The sequence below is a fragment of the Microcaecilia unicolor genome, chromosome 7 (assembly GCF_901765095.1).
Source record: "Microcaecilia unicolor chromosome 7, aMicUni1.1, whole genome shotgun sequence".
In the NCBI taxonomy this organism is placed as follows: Eukaryota; Metazoa; Chordata; class Amphibia; order Gymnophiona; family Siphonopidae; genus Microcaecilia; species Microcaecilia unicolor.
In genome coordinates, this window is record NC_044037.1 from 250599695 (window position 1) to 250620268 (window position 20574).

Consider the following 20574-nt stretch of genomic DNA (forward strand, 5'->3'; position numbering starts at 1 on the left):
CTCCGGCGCCGGTGACGTGCATCGAAAAAAGGATAAGAAGCGTCGTCACCGGACGCCCTCGGTGCATCCCGAAGAGGAGTCGACGCCGAAGCGTCATCGTCGAGAGGAGAGGTCTCCGTCGGTTGTGGAGGTACCGACGCGTCGGGGTTCCGGCACCTCGGTGCCGTCTCCTGGCTCCCAGCAGCTTCCGGCACCGACACCCTTACCGGCCCCACCGCCTTTCCCGGCACCGGGCCTGGACGAGTGCCTCAGAGCCATCCTTCCGGGGATCCTGGAAGGGCTGATGCGCCAGGCTGTGCCGGCGCCGGGGGTGCTTGCGCCCTCGGCGCCGATGACTGTGGCGCCGGCGAGCTCTAGCCCGGCGCCGGGGCTGTCGACACCGCCGCCGCTTGCGGTGCCGGTCTCGACTGCCACGCAGGTGGAGTCCCCGTCGACGTCGATGGAGGGAGCTCCGTCCCCGCCGGCGCGGGAGTCCACCGCTCGACGACACCGAGACCTCGGTGCCTCGACGTCGAGCCGGGCCCGGTACAGGACTCAGCTACATGAGCTAATGTCCGATACCGAGGATGAGGACTCGTGGGGGGAAGAGGAGGACCCTAGATATTTCTCCTCAGAGGAGTCTACGGGCCTTCCCTCGGACCCCACGCCTTCACCGGAGAGGAAGCTCTCACCTCCTGAGAGTCTCTCCTTTGCCTCCTTTGTGCGGGATATGTCTATCAGCATTCCCTTCCCCGTGGTCTCTGTGGAAGAGCCGAGGGCCGAGATGCTCGAGGTCCTCGACTATCCATCACCACCTAGAGAGTCCTCCACGGTGCCGCTGCACAATGTCCTGAAGGAGACGCTGCTCCGGAACTGGGTGCGACCATTAACTAACCCCACCATTCCCAAGAAAGCAGAGTCCCAGTACAGGATCCACTCTGACCCAGAGCTCATGCGGCCCCAATTGCCCCATGACTCAGCGGTCGTGGATTCTGCTCTCAAGAGGGCACGGAGTTCGAGGGATACCGCCTCGGCGCCCCTGGGGCGGGAGTCTCGCACTCTGGACTCGTTTGGGAGGAAGGCCTACCAGTCCTCCATGCTCGTGACCCGCATCCAGTCATACCTGCTCTATATGAGCATTCACATGCGGACCTATGTGCAACAACTGGCGGACCTGGTCGAGACGCTCCCGCCGGAGCAGTCCAGGCCTTATCAGGAGGTGGTCAGGCAGCTGAAGGCATGCAGAAAGTTCCTGTCCAGGGGTATTTTTGACACCTGTGACGTGGCATCTCGTGCTGCGGCCCAAGGTATAGTGATGCGCAGGCTCTCATGGCTGCGTGCCTCTGACCTGGACAACCGCACCCAGCAGAGACTGGCCGACGTCCCTTGCCGGGGGGATAACATTTTTGGTGAGAAGGTCGAGCAGATGGTGGACCAACTGCATCAGCGGGAAACCGCTCTCGACAAGCTCTCCCACCGGGCGCCTTCAGCATCCACCTCAGCAGGTGGACGTTTTTTCCCGGGCCCGGCAGGCTGCACCCTATTCTTTTGCAAAGCGTAGGTACAACCAGCCGGCCCGAAGGCCTCGTCAGGCACAGGGACAGCCCCAGCGCGCTCGTTCCCGTCAACAGCGTGCGCCTAAGCAGCCCCCTGCGCCTCCACAGCAAAAGCCAGGGACGGGCTTTTGACTGGATCCACGGGAACATAGCCGCCCTCAAAGTGTCCGTACCGGACGATCTGCCGGTCGGGGGGAGGTTAAAATTTTTTCACCAAAGGTGGCCTCTCATAACCTCCGACCAGTGGGTTCTCCAAATAGTGCGGTGCGGATACGCCCTGAATTTGGCCTCCCTGCCTCCAAATTGTCCTCCGGGAGCTCAATCCTTCAGCTCCCATCACAAGCAGGTACTTGCAGAGGAACTCTCCGCCCTTCTCAGCGCCAATGCGGTCGAGCCCGTACCACCCGGGCAGGAAGGGCAGGGATTCTATTCCAGGTACTTCCTTGTGGAAAAGAAAACAGGGGGGATGCGTCCCATCCTAGACCTGAGAGGCCTGAACAAATTCCTGGTCAAAGAAAAGTTCAGGATGCTTTCCTTGGGCACCCTTCTGCCAATGATTCAGAAAAACGATTGGCTATGTTCCCTGGATTTAAAGGATGCATATACTCACATCCCGATACTGCCAGCTCACAGACAGTATCTCAGATTCCGCCTGGGCGCACGGCACTTTCAGTATTGTGTGCTGCCCTTTGGGCTCGCCTCCGCCCCACGAGTGTTTACAAAGTGCCTCGTGGTGGTGGCGGCGTACCTGCGCAGGCTGGGAGTGCACGTGTTCCCATATCTCGACGATTGGCTGGTCAAGAACACCTCGGAGGCAGGAGCCCTCCGGTCCATGCAGTGCACTATTCAACTTCTGGAGCTGCTGGGGTTTGTGATAAATTACCCAAAGTCCCATCTCCAGCCATCCCAGTCTCTGGAATTCATAGGAGCGCTGCTGAATACCCAGACGGCTCAGGCCTACCTTCCCGAAGCGCGGGCCACCAATCTCCTGGCCCTGGCTTCGCAGACCAGAGCGTCTCAGCAGGTCACAGCTCGGCAGATGTTGAGACTTCTGGGTCATATGGCCTCCACAGTTCATGTGACTCCCATGGCTCGTCTTCGCATGAGATCTGCTCAATGGACCCTAGCTTCCCAGTGGTTCCAAGCCACCGGGAATCTAGAAGATGTCATCCGCCTCTCCACCAGTTGCCGCACTTCACTGCTCTGGTGGACCATCCGGACCAATTTGACCCTGGGACGTCCATTCCAAATTCCGCAGCCTTCGAAAGTGCTGACGACGGATGCATCTCGCCTGGGGTGGGGAGCTCACGTCGATGGGCTTCACACCCAGGGTCTGTGGTCCCTCCAGGAAAAGGATCTACAGATCAACCTCCTGGAGCTCCGAGCGATCTGGAACGCACTGAAGGCTTTCAGAGATCGGCTGTCCTACCAAATTATCCAAATTCGGACAGACAATCAGGTTGCAATGTATTACGTCAACAAGCAGGGGGGCACCGGATCTCGCCCCCTGTGTCAGGAAGCCGTTGGGATGTGGCGTTGGGCGTGCCGGTTCGGCATGCTTCTCCAAGCCACATACCTGGCAGGCGTAAACAACAGTCTGGCCGACAGACTGAGCAGAGTCATGCAACCGCACGAGTGGTCGCTCCATTCCAGAGTGGTACGCAAGATCTTCCGAGAGTGGGGCACCCCGTCGGTGGATCTTTTCGCCTCTCAGACCAACCACAAGCTGCCTCTGTTCTGTTCCAGACTTCAGACACACGGCAGGCTAGCGTCAGATGCCTTTCTCCTTCATTGGGGGACCGGCCTCCTGTATGCTTATCCTCCCATACCTTTGGTGGGGAAGACCTTACTGAAGCTCAAGCAAGACCGTGGCACCATGATTCTGATAGCGCCCTTTTGGCCCCGTCAGATCTGGTTCCCTCTTCTTCTGGAGTTGTCCTCAGAAGAACCGTGGAGATTGGAGTGTTTTCCGACTCTCATTTCGCAGAACGATGGAGCGTTGCTGCACCCCAACCTTCAATCCCTGGCTCTCACGGCCTGGATGTTGAGGGCGTAGACTTCGCTGCGTTGGGTCTGTCTGAGGGTGTCTCCCGGGTCTTGCTTGCCTCTAGGAAGGATTCCACTAAAAAGAGTTACTTTTTCAAGTGGAGGAGGTTTGTCGTGTGGTGTGAGAGCAAGGCCCTAGAACCTCGTTCTTGCCCTGCACAGAACCTGCTTGAATACCTTCTGCACTTATCAGAGTCTGGCCTCAAGACCAACTCAGTAAGGAATCACCTTAGTGCGATTAGTGCTTACCATTATCGTGTGGAAGGTAAAGCCATCTCTGGAGAGCCTTTAGTCGTTCGATTCATGAGAGGCTTGCTTTTGTCAAAGCCCCCTATCAAGCCTCCTACTGTGTCATGGGATCTCAACGTCGTCCTCACCCAGCTGATGAAACCTCCTTTTGAGCCACTGAATACCTGCCATCTGAAGTACTTGACCTGGAAGGTCATTTTCTTGGTGGCAGTTACTTCAGCTCGTAGGGTCAGTGAGCTTCAAGCCCTAGTAGCTCATGCTCCATATACCAAATTTCATCACAACAGAGTAGTGCTCCGCACCCACCCAAAGTTCCTGCCGAAGGTGGTGTCGGAGTTCCATCTTAACCAGTCAATTGTCTTGCCAACATTCTTCCCCAGGCCGCATACCCGCCCTGCTGAACGTCAGTTGCACACATTGGACTGCAAGAGAGCATTGGCCTTCTATCTGGAGCGGACACAGCCCAACAGACAGTCCGCCCAATTGTTTATTTCTTTCGACCCTAACAGGCTAGGGGTCGCTGTCGGGAAACGCACCATCTCCAATTGGCTAGCAGATTGCATTTCCTTCACTTACGCCCAGGCTGGGCTGACTCTTGAGGGTCATGTCACGGCTCATAGTGTCAGAGCCATGGCAGCGTCGGTGGCCCACTTGAAGTCAGCCACTATTGAAGAGATCTGCAAGGCTGCGACGTGGTCATCTGTCCACACATTCACATCTCATTACTGCCTCCAGCAGGATACCCGACGCGACAGTCGGTTCGGGCAGTCGGTGCTGCAGAATCTGTTTGGGGTGTAAATCCAACTCCACCCTCCAGGACCCGAATTTATTCTGGTCAGGCTGCACTCTCAGTTAGTTGTTCTTCGTAGGTCAATTTCTGTTGTACCCTCGCCGTTGCGAGGTTCAATTGACCTGGGTTCTTGTTTTGAGTGAGCCTGAGAGCTAGGGATACCCCAGTCGTGAGAACAAGCAGCCTGCTTGTCCTCGGAGAAAGGGTATGATACATACCTGTAGCAGTTGTTCTCCGAGGACAGCAGGCTGATTGTTCTCACCTACCCTCCCTCCTCCCCTTTGGAGTTGTGTGTTTCATCTTTTTGCTAGTCATTCAACTGGCGGGAGCGGTCGCGCACGGGCGGGAAGACGGCCGCGCATGCGCGGTGGGCGTGCCCTGCGTGCCGACCGTCCCGCGAAGCTTCTTTCCGGTTGGTGGGGGCTGCCGCGGACGTCATCCAGTCGTGAGAACAATCAGCCTGCTGTCCTCGGAGAACAACTGCTACAGGTATGTATCATACCCTGTTTTGTTCATGTGACTCTGTTGTGATCCCTACCGAGTAGGTGCTTCCCTTGGCGGAGGAGTTGCCCTCCCCTCCACGTGGGTCCACAGCTGGAATTTGGGCTTGAGTTGGTATAAATGCTTTTCGTAGGAATTCATGTGGTATTGGAAGGTCTTGAAGGATTCTGAAAAACTTGAGGCAAAGACCTGGGCCTTCTGGGGTGGCCTCAGGAACTGTGGGCGACAGCACCCTTAGGGGTCCAGATGTTCCAGGCACCTCAGAGAATAAGAGCCCAGTCCTGCCTGTATCTGCATGGAATGAGACCTGGGTGATATTTGAGGGTGAAGAGACCCCCCCCCCCCCTCCCTTGAGTAGGCATTTGCCTGAACCAGGGGGACTGTCCCTCAAAGAGAAGGATGACGACGATAAGTCACCCGTAGTTAGGCTTTTTGGATAGAAGAGATGTCCTCTCATTGATCGTGTCGTTGAGGCACTCCATATTTTGGGTGTGGTCTTACCAGAGATCTCTGATAGTGATCCGACCTTGGAGGGCACCACAAGTCCTCTAAATCTTTTCTCCTCCACAGGGCCATCTCGCAGATGGTCCTGTGAATGTGGTAAACTCCAAATTTGGTGGTTGTATTGATCAGGCTGTATCTCCCTTCTATGGGAGGACCTGGGTAAGTTGCAAGCATTGCTCTAAGGTTAACACCTTAATATCCACAGTGACAAAGAAGACCACCATCCTGGTAGGAGGAGTGAGTGACATTGAAGGATGTGCTTGACAGGAAGGTTGAGCAGCTCCTCAAGTCTTTAGCTCCTCCACATTTGTCATACAGGTGGTAATTTCTGGGGACTAAGTGGTACAGCAATTTCCAGTGACCCCTGATGCAGAGAGACTTAAGTCTGGTACAGCGTTTTTAGCTGATTTTATATATGATCTGGTTAGGATCTCTGCCCACTCAGTAGCTCCGGTGATGATGATGGCCTGTTGTTGGTTTTGGCTGTGTAATTGGTCAGCAAATGTGGATCTCAGCAAGCTTCTATTTTGAAGGCTTTTTTGTTAAGAATTTGGGTGAATCCAAGCCACAGCACCTGCCTGAACACAACCTTACTTATCCAGGACATCGGGGACTAGGTTGTGCTCCAAGACTGAGCTGGAAGGGCTGCTCCTATTCGGCCAGAGCGAAGCTTCAGAGGAACTGTCTTCCAGTGGAGTATAGATGTATGATAAACACATAATAAAAAGATAACGGAAAGACCTTGTTTAATAAAGTTTAAGGGAGGATCTTGAGTTGATGGGTTGCTTGGTATTGTATTTATTTTACGATTAACTATATGTTTTTATTAATTGATTTCATATTACTTAGTAATTCATGGTAGCTAGCTACTGTTTTGAAAATGTTACTTGCTTTGAACCTTCTTTTGGGATTTAGGGGGCTATAAGAGTCAAGATTAGATTAATCCTTTCAGAGAGTGAGGAAGAACAGGGATGATGGCCCTTTCTGCTTGGCCACCTCTGCTCCTAGAGGACATTAGTAAGGAATCGCGAGCCCTCTCTTGGGAGGTTCAGGTGGGCGGCTGGCTCTACTTCTTCCTTCTGGAGTGGGACCTGGAGGTTGTGCAGATGGGCTCTGCTAACTCTAGAACTCATTTCAGATTCCTTTATGGTGTTGGTTCTCAAAGGCATGTGATCATGGACACACTACAATGGTTTTTCTGGTTGGGAGTGATCAAGCCTTTTCTATCTGTTTTATGGGTCCAGAAATGGGGGTAAATAGCTTCCTGAGGATTTCCCACTTTTGCATAGAGAAACATTCAGTGATTAGCCTTGGTGTGGCCTAGGGAGTTCCTTCCTTCTCTGGATCTCTGAGGCCTACTTCCATATAGTGATCAGAGGTTCAAACAAGCAGTATCTGCAGTTCTGTGTGCTCAGCCAGATTTTCAATTCAGGGCTCTCCCCTTTTGACTGGCTACAGATCCATGACCCTTCTCCAAGGTCATTATAGTGGTGGCAGTTTTTCTACACAAGAAGGGTATGCAAATGCACCCCTGCCTGGATGACAAGCTCATTCTAGCAGATTCGAAGTTGGCCCCTTGGTTTGTGATGGTGAAAGTGCTCCAGCTATTGGAGAGTCTTGCCTGGGAGGTGAACTATCTTCAAGAGTCATTTGGTCCTAACTCAGCTTTTAGAGTATCTTGGGGGTATGTTTCGATCTGGTGCATAGGGTAGCCTTTTTAGCATAGGACAGAGAGGGCAATATGCTATCTCAGTGGACTTTGTTCTCCCTTTGGGGTCCAAGGGCCTAGGATTATCTTCAGCTGTTGGGGTCTATGATAGCAACCCTGGAGGTGGTATCTTTGATGAGGGTGAATATGAGACTGTCCCAACAGGCTGTTCTGTTTCGTTACAAGTTGCAGCAGTTTGAGGTGAGGCAACCACTCCCGGACAATTATTTATTTAAAAATTCTTATATACTGCTTTATCTACAATCCTAAGTGGTTCTCAATAAATTTACACAATTCCAAAATAATAATATAAACATAAGACAAAAATACAATTACATTCACAGTCTTATGACATTCGGAGCAACCCACACTTCGACATGTTATGCTGTCAACATAGACATTATGAGCAAATCAAACAGCAAGATCAAATGCCCATTGAAACAACACAGACTTTAAAAGCTTTTTTTTTAATTCTGCTAAGTTCTTCAAAAGTCTCAAATGATAAGACAGTGCGTGCCATAATTTGGAACCTACCACATAAAAAACTGAATTTCTGTATTCATCCAAGTGAATTGTTAGAAAAGATGGAGTATCTAAAACATTCACTGATGTATTTCTCAATGGCCTAATCAGTTGATGCAGATGTAGACAAATGATCACAGGAGACACACTGGTGCTCATTTTGAAAGCACATAAACTTACAATGTACATGGAGGGGCATTTTTGATGCGATATCTAAGTCCGACTTTAGACATTTTGCAAACAACATCCGAAATCTGAATAGGAAAGGTGTTCATTTTCAAAAAAGAAAAACGTCTTTCATTTTCGAAAATACTATATCTAACAAGATTTTGTGCTTTGGATGTTTTGTTTTTTGGTCCATTAAAAAAAAATGTCCAAGTGAAAAAGGTAGAAAATGAAGCCATTGGAATATAGTTGGGGCCAGCATTTTTAGTAGACTGGCCTCCCAGACATCCCAGGAGATAAATGGGGCACCCTAGGGGTACTGCAGTGGACTTCAAAAACATGCTCCCAGGTACACATCTCACTGTTGCTCCCTTATTGTGTCTGCTGAGCCCCTCAAAACCTACTGCCCACAACTGTATACCACTACAATAGCCCTTATAGGTGAAGGGGGCACATATATGTGGGTATAGTGGTAAAATCAACCAAAGCAAATTTCTCTTTCCCTTTTACAACAAAATATCACTGTTGATCCAAAAAAGAACTTCAGAACAGTTCTGTCAATTCCTATGGAAGACCAAATGTTGTAATAAAGCACGACTAATAGAATCAAATGGTGTAATAACAAAGCATGACTACGAGAATGAAACACTGCAGAAATATCCAGCGATACCAGAATAAACAAAGACCCCTTATCAGAACCTGCTCGAATACTGTCTTATCATTGAGATCAACAAAGTCCCTGTGTCATGCTCTGAATGGAACCCAAATTGATAATTATCTAAAATGTGATGCTCATCCAAAAGATCAATCAATGGCATAAGTACAACCTTCTCGATTATCTTTACTAAGAATGGTAGTGAAGAAATAGGTCTAAAATTCTCACGTTTTGATGTATCCAGATGCCCATTCTTTTAATAAAGGTCTAACTATAGCCACTTTTTAAGGGAGTCAGTAAGACTTCCTTCACATAAGGATGTGTTTTATGATGTACATTATTGGTTGAAAAGGAGTAGGTTTTCAATGACTCTCAAAAATAGATGGATGACAAGAGTTAGTTACACAACCAGATTTTATCTTACTCAACACAATTTGTTCAACACCAACTACAGCAAATTCACACCAATTCTTAACGTCAATTAAAGAGGGAGTAACTTTCAGTAATGGCTGAACTGGCTCAAATGAGTCTGTGGTGGTCGAAACCTTTTTCACAAATGTATCGGCAAACTGTTGATGTGATATAGATTCAGTCAGAGTGCTGTTGGCCATACTCAACTTTGATCATTTCTTCAGTGTAGAAAACAATTCCCTAGATTGAGAAGGGAAAGGCTCCGTTACTTTGTTAAAATAATATTGCTTAGCTCTCAGGGTTGCAGCATTATACAATTTCATTTGCAAGTTATACGTGTCCAAAGTCTCTCTAGATGGAAATTTCCTCCATTCACGTTCACAGCATCGAACATTACTCTTACAACTCCTCAGTTCTTTATTGAACCAAGGGACAGAATGATTATGCCTTACTGCACGTTGTTTAAGATGTGCAATATCATCATTCAGTGAATCGGAAAAGGCTGTATTCCACGGCACTATTACATCATAATTATTCTTTTCATCAATACCAACAAGTTTTGGTCTAACTGTTGATTCTAATACAGTCAGCTCAAAAGCTTCATGTTTGTCAAAACCCTTTTTCTACCTGACTCATCTTGTTTACTGTAATTACATTTGATAACAAAATGATCTGACCAGGGAACAGAAAAGACATTCTTAGCATAAATAGTGAAGTTTAAAAGAATTCCTATCCAGGAATATTAAGTCTAGAATATAACCTTTATCAATTGTATATTGCCAACCTAACATATAAAGTAGATGCAAAAAATCAAGAACCTTTTTGTTCACTGCATCTTCATCCATATAAAGATTAAAATTAAATTCAAATTAATCAATAATTCAAACAAAGGAGAACATTCAAATAATATCCCAAGAGCAGAATAAAGCAAAACAGAAATAGGTGAAACTAAAACCAAAGCATCAAATCCAATATGAAGTGTTGCATTCTTTTTATATAAAATTAAAACCATCTTTAAACATAATTGCTCCTTCTTCCCTCTTCTTAAGGCGAGGCTGTGATACAACATAGCCTAGTGGACATAATTGATTCAGTGTAACTAAAATCTCAACTGACAACCATGATTCAGTAATACAGACAAATCACAATCACTGTCTCTCACCGGGCCATGTAAAATGGGAACCTTGTTCCTAACAGAACGAGCATTAAAAAACAAAACTTCACAGTCTGAAAATAATTGCAAATCTTAGAACTTGCCTTAGGAATCTTGACTACACCCTAAAAGAAGAAGGTACTAAACAAGATGCACTCAAGTCTCTCTAATGTCCACAACCTACACACACAGGAATAGAGAAAAGCAACATGATTCCAACAAGCAAAAACTTCAAATCTGTTAGGTCTATTAATAAGAACTTATAAAAAGATCTCAAAACATCTACACATCTTCAAGAAGGGCCAATAAATGTCCCACCAAAATCACCAAAATGTCCTCACGAAAGAGCAGAATAGAGCTCCTTTTGTTGTGCTCCTTCGTCAGCTTGATGAGGAGCTGCTCATTCCCCCCCAGCGAGAGACACTGCCGACACTAAGCCTGATCTCTTACGCAAACCGCTCACTCTAGTGGTATCACAAAGGGGGCAGAACCATAGTGTCCCAAATCCCAGGTTCTACACAGCATGTATGATATCAGGAGGAAGAAGCAGGCTTACACCACTACACGCAGATGATGACAAGCGCACCTGGAACAGCAATGATCTCAGAATGTTTGTTGATCTGCCTCTGGTGCTTGGCCTGGTCTCTTGTGCAAACTTCGCACCCTAGTGACGTTCACAGCACATTCTAATGTTAGCCCAATATGTGAAATTTACCACCAGATCTGAGGCGATATAAAAGGGTTGGTTGCCCTGGTAATCTAGCAGCCCCCTTCAAAAGAAATGAAAATGGATGTTAGCAGTTTTCTGGGTAACTTTTTTATGGAGCAATGTCTCCTCTGAAGGCTGCTGCTAATGAATTGCAGAGACTCCAAGGGTGGCCCATCCCAGAACTGGAGATTGAAGGCCAGGCAGGTCTAACACCAGTTCTGACAAATACAACATAATAAATAAATGTACATATATCACCTTTTTGAAGGAATTCACTCAAGGCGGTGTATAGTAAGAGTAAACCAAACATGAGCAATAGACAATTATAAAGTATGGCATAGTATACTACTTACAGTGTCAACAGAATACATAATAGAACATTTTAATTAACTGTGTAGGGTATAATGTCAACAATATGTACAAATATTACAAAAACTAGCATAGTCTAATCAGTTAATAGAGAAAACAATTATTTTCTACTTTGTTGTGTGGTCGTTTTATTTTTATAGTTGTGTTGATCCCAGTCTCTGATCTCCACCTTTCTTTGTCTTCTTTTAACTCTTTTCTGCCAGGGTCTCATGGTGTATCTGGATGTTCCTGCCCCTATCTTCCTGCCACATTGAGCTTCTCCTGTCTTTGTATCTTTATTCTTGCTCTGTCCAGCATTGTATCTCTGTCCTTATCCCTCCTTGTGTTCTGCTTCTCCCCTTATTCTTCCTTCCCTCTTGTCCTCCCTCTCCCAGGAAGAGCACCTCCCTTCCATCCAGCCTCCTCTTTGTTCTCCCCACCCCCAACTGCTGCTGTTGCTTCTGTAGATAATCATCAGTGGCACTGGCGGTAAAAGAAGTTACTCACTGTTGGGCCAGACTCTCCATTAGCATGGCTGCTGGCTTCCTCGGAACAGGAAGTGATATTCGAGGGGACAGGCCTGACAACTGTGCCTATGGAGAGTCCAGCCCCGCGGTGAGTGAAGTTTCTTTTGTTGCCACTGCTTTTCATTTAGAGACGCAAGGGCAGCAGCGTGAGGGAGGTGTGGAAAGTCCCAGTGCCCATGCTGTGCAGCAGTGAATAACTTGTGGACCATTTCCGCCCCTTACTATCATTCTCCACCCCTCCCTGCTCCTTACTATCATTCTTTCACATTTACCCCCGCACCCTCCACATCTTCCCCATCCCATGCTCTCTTTCCCTCTCCATTTCTCATCCCTCTGCCCTGATCACCTTCTTCTCCCTTTGTTGTCACTGGTGGAAGAAGTAAACTGACTGGCAGGATGGCTACCACACTCACATTCTGACACAATCACCACCCCCTTCCACCACTTTCAAACTTCTTTCTCACTATACCTATTCGTACTCGACACAGTCTCCTTCTCACTCATATTCATACTATCTAATTTCTCTTGCTTTATGGCTCATCCTTTGCTTCTTTCCTCAGTGGTTCACATGATGCCATTTCAGAGTTTATCTGTTCCTTCTGCTTCATGAATCCTCTTTTGGCCTGCTGTGGTATGTCTTTCGCTCCCTCCTTAATCAGATCTTTCAAAGCCTCCTCTGCTGTCTTAGCCTGCCTAGATCCATTAATTCTAGAGAGAATTCCAAAGGGGTGCAGCCATCTGTCCAAGTGACAAGTGACGTGATATCTTGTGATTTCTCAGCTCTCTCCTCTGCAGAGTAATCATTGACAAGTCCTGAAAAAGCTCTACTGTAAAATGTTGTCTCACTTTTGTCGTTACCTGCTCTTTGGTTGGATAATCATGTAAATATGTATTGTCCATGGGCTACTTGTTCCTTCTGTGCCCTTGTCTCCAAAGAGCATAGTCTTTTTATAGAACACCCAGACTCTCCCTTGTTTGTGTCCTGCCCCAGCATCACCCTGTCGAGGTCTTTCACAGTATCCACAAAACTGATGTTTCCATAATTCCCCTGACACTGCCCACTTTCTGCTGCATATAGGAAAGCCTCCAATTTCTTGTGGACAGAATTTTGTTAAAATCTGTCAACTTAATTTTTTGGTTGGTGGCCACTTAAAATCAGTTTTTTTTTTTTACTGCCTCCTGACTAGAGCTGCCATCTCTCTCCATGATGTCACTTCCTTGCCAGAGCAAACTTTTTGAATGTATGTTGAACATCATTCTTTTCCTCTCTGAAAGAGGATACGTTTTCTTTGGCAGATTGGATGGACCAATTAAATCAGACTGGATCAGGCGCACTCAGTGGAAAGGGAAATGAGACTTGATATACTGCCTTTCTGTGTTTTTTTGCAACTACATTCAAAGTGGTTTACATATTATATTCAGGTACTATTTGTACCAGGGGCAATGGAGGGTTAAGTGACTTGCCCAGAGTCACAAGGAGCTGCAGTGGGAATCGAACTCGTAGATGGGCCATTTACACTTTTACCTGCTGTCATCTATATTCGAAGCTCATTAAAGGCATAGTCTTGGAGAAAGCATATCTGAATGGCAAGTGCAGGAAATTTGGGTTGGTAATTGATATAAAGCATGGGTCAATTATAAAACCGCTCCTTAGTTATAATGTTATAATTCTGAGGTATTCTAGAAAGTGTTTTGGTGGTGGTGCTTCTGATGACTGAAATGATTTCTTTGAAATAATACGCTCTATGTGTCATGACATCTTTTATACAGTTACTTCATTAACTGATAGGAAACCTGTTCCACAGCACTTTGTGCAGTTAAGAGTGTAATTTATAATAAAACACCTTAAATATAGTATTGGTAGATACTTTATAACAAAGATAAGTCCTGCTAGGCTCAGTTTTAGATAGTTCAAAGGGATTAAATTAGCCTTATCATTGTGGTGTTGTATAACAGTATCACTGTGCATGTGCTAGACTGCTAGAACCCTCACCTTGCTTTGCCCTTTTCAGAATTTTTACAGTCAAGCCTATACTTGATAGTTTTTACATAAAGGGGGACTGTCAACTGAATGTATTATTTCAAAGGGATTAAGTTACCATCTTTACCTTGGTGGACAGCAAGGATTTTCTGAAATTTGAAATTATCAAAACAATACAATACCAGAGTATATAGAAAAGAATAAAACAAATGCAAGAGCAACAGAAGGAGCAGGGTTGAAAGGCATATGTGGGAGGGGAGCTTTGAATGTTGGATAAATATGTGGCTCATCTACCTAATATGATAGAAAACTGAAAAGGGAACACAAGAAATCTAGGAGGGTGGTATCTTGATTACTGAGAGAGAGCATAGTTTTCTGAAGGAAATCAACCTTGTATAGCGGACAGCTGGGATATGGCCTTCACTAGGGCAGTGTAGATTGAAACAGCCAGATTGACTGACAGGACTGGTTCAATAAATTACCTGCATCATACGCTTTGTGAGACACCTCTTTTAACCAGAGAAAGCTACTGAGAGCAGTTTAATTTGTAGATTAAATTTTATATTCCACTTTTATAATGGACAAAAATGTATTTTGACAGTTTTTTTTTATTTTCTCCTCTTCTCTTTACCCACAGCTATTATTAAAGCTGAAGAAAGCAGGTAGGTTACAAAACTTCTGTTAAATTTTCTATAAATGTAAATTATCACAGTGCTTTGTCATTTAACACATTCAATAAAATATTATACATACATAGTCTGTTATTTGGCATAGACATGAGAGAATTCACTGCTTGTCCCTGTGATTGGTAACATGGAATCTTGCTACTGTTTGGCATTCTACCAGATACTTGTGACCTGAGTTGGCCACTGTTGGAAGCAGGATAGTGGGCTATATGGATCATTGGTCTGACCCAGTAAGGCTATTCTTATGTTCTTATGCTAAACTATCTCTAGAAGTGTTTTCTGTAGGCAGCAGGATTGATCAGGCACACAAGTAGATGATGTTATCACATGTCACTTGGACAGAACAGCTCTCCCAGAGACAGAACAGAGTGTAATGTTCTGCACATGTACAGCTCTTCATTTGTGCAGCAGTCTCCTTGGCACTTCAATTTGTACCATAGCTCAAGAGAGAATACAGCTCTTGGGGAGTTAGGAAGGACTATCCCCATGATACTTAGTTCTATTTAACCGACCATGAACGGCTTCTGACTGGTTAAATAGCGCTTAACCGGCTATCTGCGAATATTAGTGGGATACAGCCAGTTATCTCACACTGAATATTCCCGGTCAGCGCTTAATGGCTAACTGATTATATTGTGCGATATAACCGGCTGTCTGCTAATAGGTCATCTCTGGTTAAGTTTGACGGCCAAAATGGGCCACTGAAATAACAGGCTCATCTTTGGTCGTTTAAACTTAACTGGCCAGCGCTGAATATTGGCTTTGCTGGTTAAGTTTAAATCAGCCAAAATTAACCGGATGTTCAATGCTGATGGAAACATAGAAACATGATGGCAGATAAAGGCCCAGAAACAGCCCAGCATTGAATATCCAATCTCGCCACCAACCGCAGGAGTTAGCTGGGCTTCCTCTCGTGGTTCTGAATTTCTGCCCTTATGTGTCTAAGTAAGCCTGTTGTTTATGGCAAACATTTTTTACAAGTGAGAATGCTTTTTTCAATCAATAGTCAAGACAATCAAGCACACAAATGGGTGACTCCCAAGCTCAGGGCTGCTCATGTTGCTATGAATTGTCCGTTGTTGAGGAGCAGTCTAGTCATCAAGAAGATGCGAGAGTTGAAACACTTCAAAGAGAGGTTGGTCAGTACAGCTCAAACGCATTGTTCTTGGTTGTGGATTTGTCCAGACAGTAGTGTGAGGTAAAAGTATGAAATGAGGACCAAGTCACTGCTTTTGCATATGCTATCCAATGAAGCAGACTTAATCATTGTAGCTGCAGTGGCTCTGATTTAATTTAAGGTTGCTTTACCAGTTAGAGGAGTACCAGTTTACATCAGAATTGGGTGCATGAACCTACCATTTTGCCAAAGTGTGATTGGCTTCTAGATTGCCAGCTGTATTGGGGTCAGAAGGAAGAAGCAACTGTATATTCATTTCTTTTCAGACAGTAAATGAGAGCCTTCTACAGGCAGGAGTGTGGATTCTTGTGAAGTTCACAGCTAAAAGTAGGGGGGTGCTTTCCTCATTAATATGGAAAGATGCCAGTGCTTTCATTAAGGACTCAGGATAAGTTTAAAGAGCTACTTTGTTGTGATAGTAACATAGTAAATGACGGCAGATAAAGACCTGACGGTCCATCCAGTCTGCCCAACAAAATAAACTCAATTTACATGGTATGTAATACTTTATATGTGTACCTGAGTTTGATTTGTCCCTGCCTTTCTCAGGGCACAGATTGTAAAAGTCTGCCCAGCACTGTTCCTGTACTAAAAGTTCTGAAGCTAACGTCGAAACCCCTTAAAATTTACACTCCATGAAATGGAGTATATGGTTCATAGGTAATTAATTCTTGATCCTAACCAAGGAAACTGTTGCTAGAAAAACACTTTTTATGTAATAATCTTGGCTCAAACAGCAAAGAGATGTAAGGATGATGTTGAAATAGCAGGAGGTTTCTGCATTGGCGGATGTGAAAAATTCCCTCATTAATGGACAGATGGTAGGACCTTGAGAAGCTGGGAGGCTATTAACAGGGGTGTGGTTAAGTTGTAAGGGCTCTGACATGTACTTTCATGGAGGACATTTGCACTCTTAATGTATAAAGTTGAAACAGGTATTTGTGGTGTCAGGAAACCTATGAATGGGTTGTGACCATTTGTGATACGCTAGATGGAAAACCTCTTCCACTTAAAGGCATAGGTACATCTAGTAGTTGTTTTTTTTTGCAGCATCTAATATATCTTGCATAAGCATTGGGAGAAACTAAATGCTGCTCAGTTTCCATGCTGTAAGGGCTTACAATATGAGAAAAGGGTGGAAAGCAATCCCTTCCTCTGAATGATCAACAATGGAAATCGTTGAAGCTTGCACAGAGGCAGAACCACAAAACTTCTGAATAAAGGGAACCAGTTCTGATAAAGCAGTAGGGTATATAGACATTTTACATTTTGTATACCACACTCGTCAAACAAAATGTCTAAGCGGTGTATAGTGCCAGAAAGGGGGAAACAGTAAAAGAACAAGGTAATACAAAAAGGACAAACAGGACTAGGAAAAAAAAATTACAATTTGTGAAAGAGTAAGTAGAAACAGAAAAAAAGGGAAAATTATTTTCTTCAACCCCATCAGGATCCCTACTCATAAATCTTGGTTTAAAAAAAAAAAACATGTTGTAAGCCCCTTAAGTCTCTCTTTCCTGATCCAGTGTGATAAGGAATTCTATATGAATCATTTTAACTGTAAAAGTTGAGGATACAGCCAGAAGATTATGTTGAGCTGAGTCTGTTAGAACTTGTGCAGGGTCTTAGCTATGATAAGATTGGCCAAATCCAGGTTAATGCTAGTGGACCCAAGAATGAGCACTTTGCGTTTGTGCTGCGGGTAAAGAGGTCGACCTGAGGGATACCCCAAGAATGAAAGATAATATGCAGAGTTTGCTGGTCCAAATACCATTCATGGGATGTAAGAACTCTACTGAACCTTATCTGGCTGTAAACACCAGAAAGATGAACGGCCCCCTGTTTCTTTGCAATTAAAGATGATAAAGTGCTAATCTCTTTCTGGTTCCTGGCACTGATGGAGAGATCCTGTCCTTCCCTGCTTATTGATCTAAACATAGCAATTGGGCTGTCTCTCTGAAATAATACTGAGCAGAATTGAAAAATGAATGAATGCTCTAGGAGAGTAAAATATTGCACAGAGCTCTAGATTTGTATGAAGCAGACATGCATTATGACCAGGTTCCTTGGGTAAGGTGGGAGTCTTGTGGCTTTCCTCCACATTTTGGAAGCACTGAATGATATTCCAGTGGTGCAAGCAGGAACTGGAAGCCTGTGGTCAGATTGCCTTTGAGCGTCTACCACTGCACAATAGTTTGTCGTAAAACTGATAAGGGTGATAGAGGCTGGGTGCACTGTTTTTGTTTGAACATAAGATCCAGTGAAGCTTTCTCATTTTCAGGTGGGCATAGCCTATTGTATATACCATAGTGGCCATGTGGTCCAACACATGTAAAATAGGCTTTGGCTGTGATGGTGGGAGAAATCTAAATGTTTTGGACATGAAGCATTAGTGTTTCTAGCCTGTACAGCAACAAAAAATATCTTGCTAGAACTGGATCTGTAATAGATCCTTAATGATATCCATGGTCACTTTCACTTTATCTGCATCTCCAAGTAGGGAGTCTCCAGTAGTTGATAGCCTCGTAGGAATCTTCTCCCATCGTCCAGATGCAAGCAACCACATAAGATATCTGGTGGAAATTGAAATACTAAAAAATATGTTGAATATGTCCTAGGCTAGATTTGGATATGAAGGGTACCACGTTCATTTGCTTCTGCTAGAACAGCTGCTAGCTCAGTCTGCCTGTGGGGGAACAAGCTGGGTAAGAGATTTTGTACCTTTTCAAAGATGGTATGCATACATTTCACAATATAGAGTTGAACTGCAATTGTGGGCAAACAGCATCACTCCCTGGAGAATCTTTTTGCCCAAGTCATCTTGTTGAGAGCTTCATTTTTTCCATTTTTTTCATGACCATCTTGACTACTACTGAGACATGCAACAACTGAACTTTATTGAAACAAGTTGCTGGTTGAACCTTATACTTCACATCAGTTTTTTTCCAGACAACCTGATGCCACAACTGTCCAGAATGGTGAGCCCTTGGACCAAAGCCGGAGCTTTGGCAGACAAATCACTGGGGCTGGCACAGGCAGGAATCAGAACAGGCTGGACTAGGATAAACAGACTCAACAAGGCAGGACAGAGGTAACCAAACACAATGGACAACACAAGAACTGGATCCAGACGAGGCAAGGAAAAGAAGGCAAAGGGCCAGAACTGGAACCCAGACAGGACAAGACACGACTCGAACCTGGATTAAAACTGGGACTGGGACCCAGAAATGCAAGACGAGGCAAAACACGGAAGTAGATTAAAACTGAGTCCAAAAAAGGGCAAGATAAGGACAAGGCAAGGACTGGATCCGGACAGGACTAGACTGAACGAGACAAGACAAAGCACACCTAGATAGGCAAGACAGGGTAGGAACTAGGCAACAAGAATAACAGAAGCAAGACAAGGCAGGAACAGGATTCAGGATTCTCGAACAGGCTTGGCTGGAACAGGATTCTTTCTGGATTCTCAAACAGGATTGGCTGGAACAGGATTCAGAATTCTCAAACAGGATTGGCTGGAACAGGATTCAGGATTCTCAAACAGGCTTGGCTGGAACAGAATTCTGGAATGGGTTTTGCTTGGCTTGGCTGGAACTGGATGCTGGAAAGGGACTTGGCTTGGCTGGAACTGGAGTCTGAAAGGGACTTGGCTGGAACTGGAGTCTGAAAGGGACTTGGCTTGGCTGGAACCGGAGTCTGAAAGGGACTTGGCTTGGCTGGAACCGGAGTCTGAAAGGGACTTGGCTTGGCTGGAACAGGGACAGAACTAGCTCAAACACCCACAGGAACAGAACTTGGCAGAAACAGAGCTCAAGAGCCAGGAAGCAAACATGGCAGGCAAAGGATTAAACAGACTAAGGGAAGACAAACAAAGAAGCAATGTGCTTACCAGCACCCACAGCTGGATAGCAGTGAAGTAATCAGGTATGACTCTGGCTTCTATAGACTCAGAATAAACAGACAAGAACCACACACACACACAGGAAACAGAACAGGTAATACAGAAACAGAGCTTAGCTAAACACAGAGGTTGGCTTAAACACAGAGATTAACTATAGCAAGAGTCGAAAGCAGGGCTAGACTAAAAGCGGGAGCCAAGGCTAGAATCAAACAGATACAGACACCAGGGGCAGGGTGTGGCTCTACAGCCAGGCTTTCAGGAAACAAGATTCAAAAGCAAACTCACAGAAACAAAGGAAAGCATTCAAACACAAGACTCAGAGAAACACAGCACATACCTTTAGGTAAATTTTTAACAACAGGCTCTCTCCCCGGTCCACCTCGGCGCCCCCCCCCCCCCCCCCCCCCCCAAAATTGCAGAGCTGGCCATAGCCGGGGGGAGGGGGCAATGCATTACTCTCTTCAGGAAAAAAAAATTAAATGATCCCAGGTTCCAATCTAATTCATGTTTAATATGGGATAAAATGCCATAAATAAGTAAATAAATAAATATAAACTTTTAACGTTCAGCACCTGATTCTCAAAGTGGACATATTCCAAACACTATAATGAAAATAAAATTATTTTTTTCTACCTTTGTTGTCTGGTGACTTTGTTTCTCTGATCATGCTGGTCCAGTATCTGATTCTGCTGCTCTCTATCTGTTCCCTTGACTCCGTTTCCAGGGCTTCCTTTCCATTTATTTCTTTTCTTTCCTCCTTTCTTCTTCATTTCTGGTCCTCCGCATACTTGACTGCCCAGTGGATCTAGCTTCTTCCTATTTTCTCCATCCATGTGCAGTTTCTCTCCTCAATTCCTTTTCCCTCATCTAATCTCCTTCCTCTATCTTCCCTCCATGTCCAGCATTTCTTCTCTCTTCCTTCTCTCCATCCATATCCAGAATTTCTCTTGCTCTCCCCTCCATCCATGTACTGAAACTCTCCTCTCTCCCCTGCCCCCCTCTCCCC

General features: G+C 45.5%; 1 protein-coding gene across 2 annotated transcripts in view; it reads left to right on the forward strand.

Moving 5' to 3' along the window:
* PRPF40A (pre-mRNA processing factor 40 homolog A) overlaps positions 1 to 20574 on the forward strand; it is a 202727-nt gene that overhangs the window by 95007 nt on the left and 87146 nt on the right. For both annotated transcript variants that reach the window (XM_030210472.1, XM_030210473.1), the window contains exon 10: positions 14442 to 14466. In XM_030210472.1, coding sequence (XP_030066332.1) covers positions 14442 to 14466 — 25 coding nt within the window. The remainder of the gene's footprint in view (positions 1 to 14441; positions 14467 to 20574) is intronic.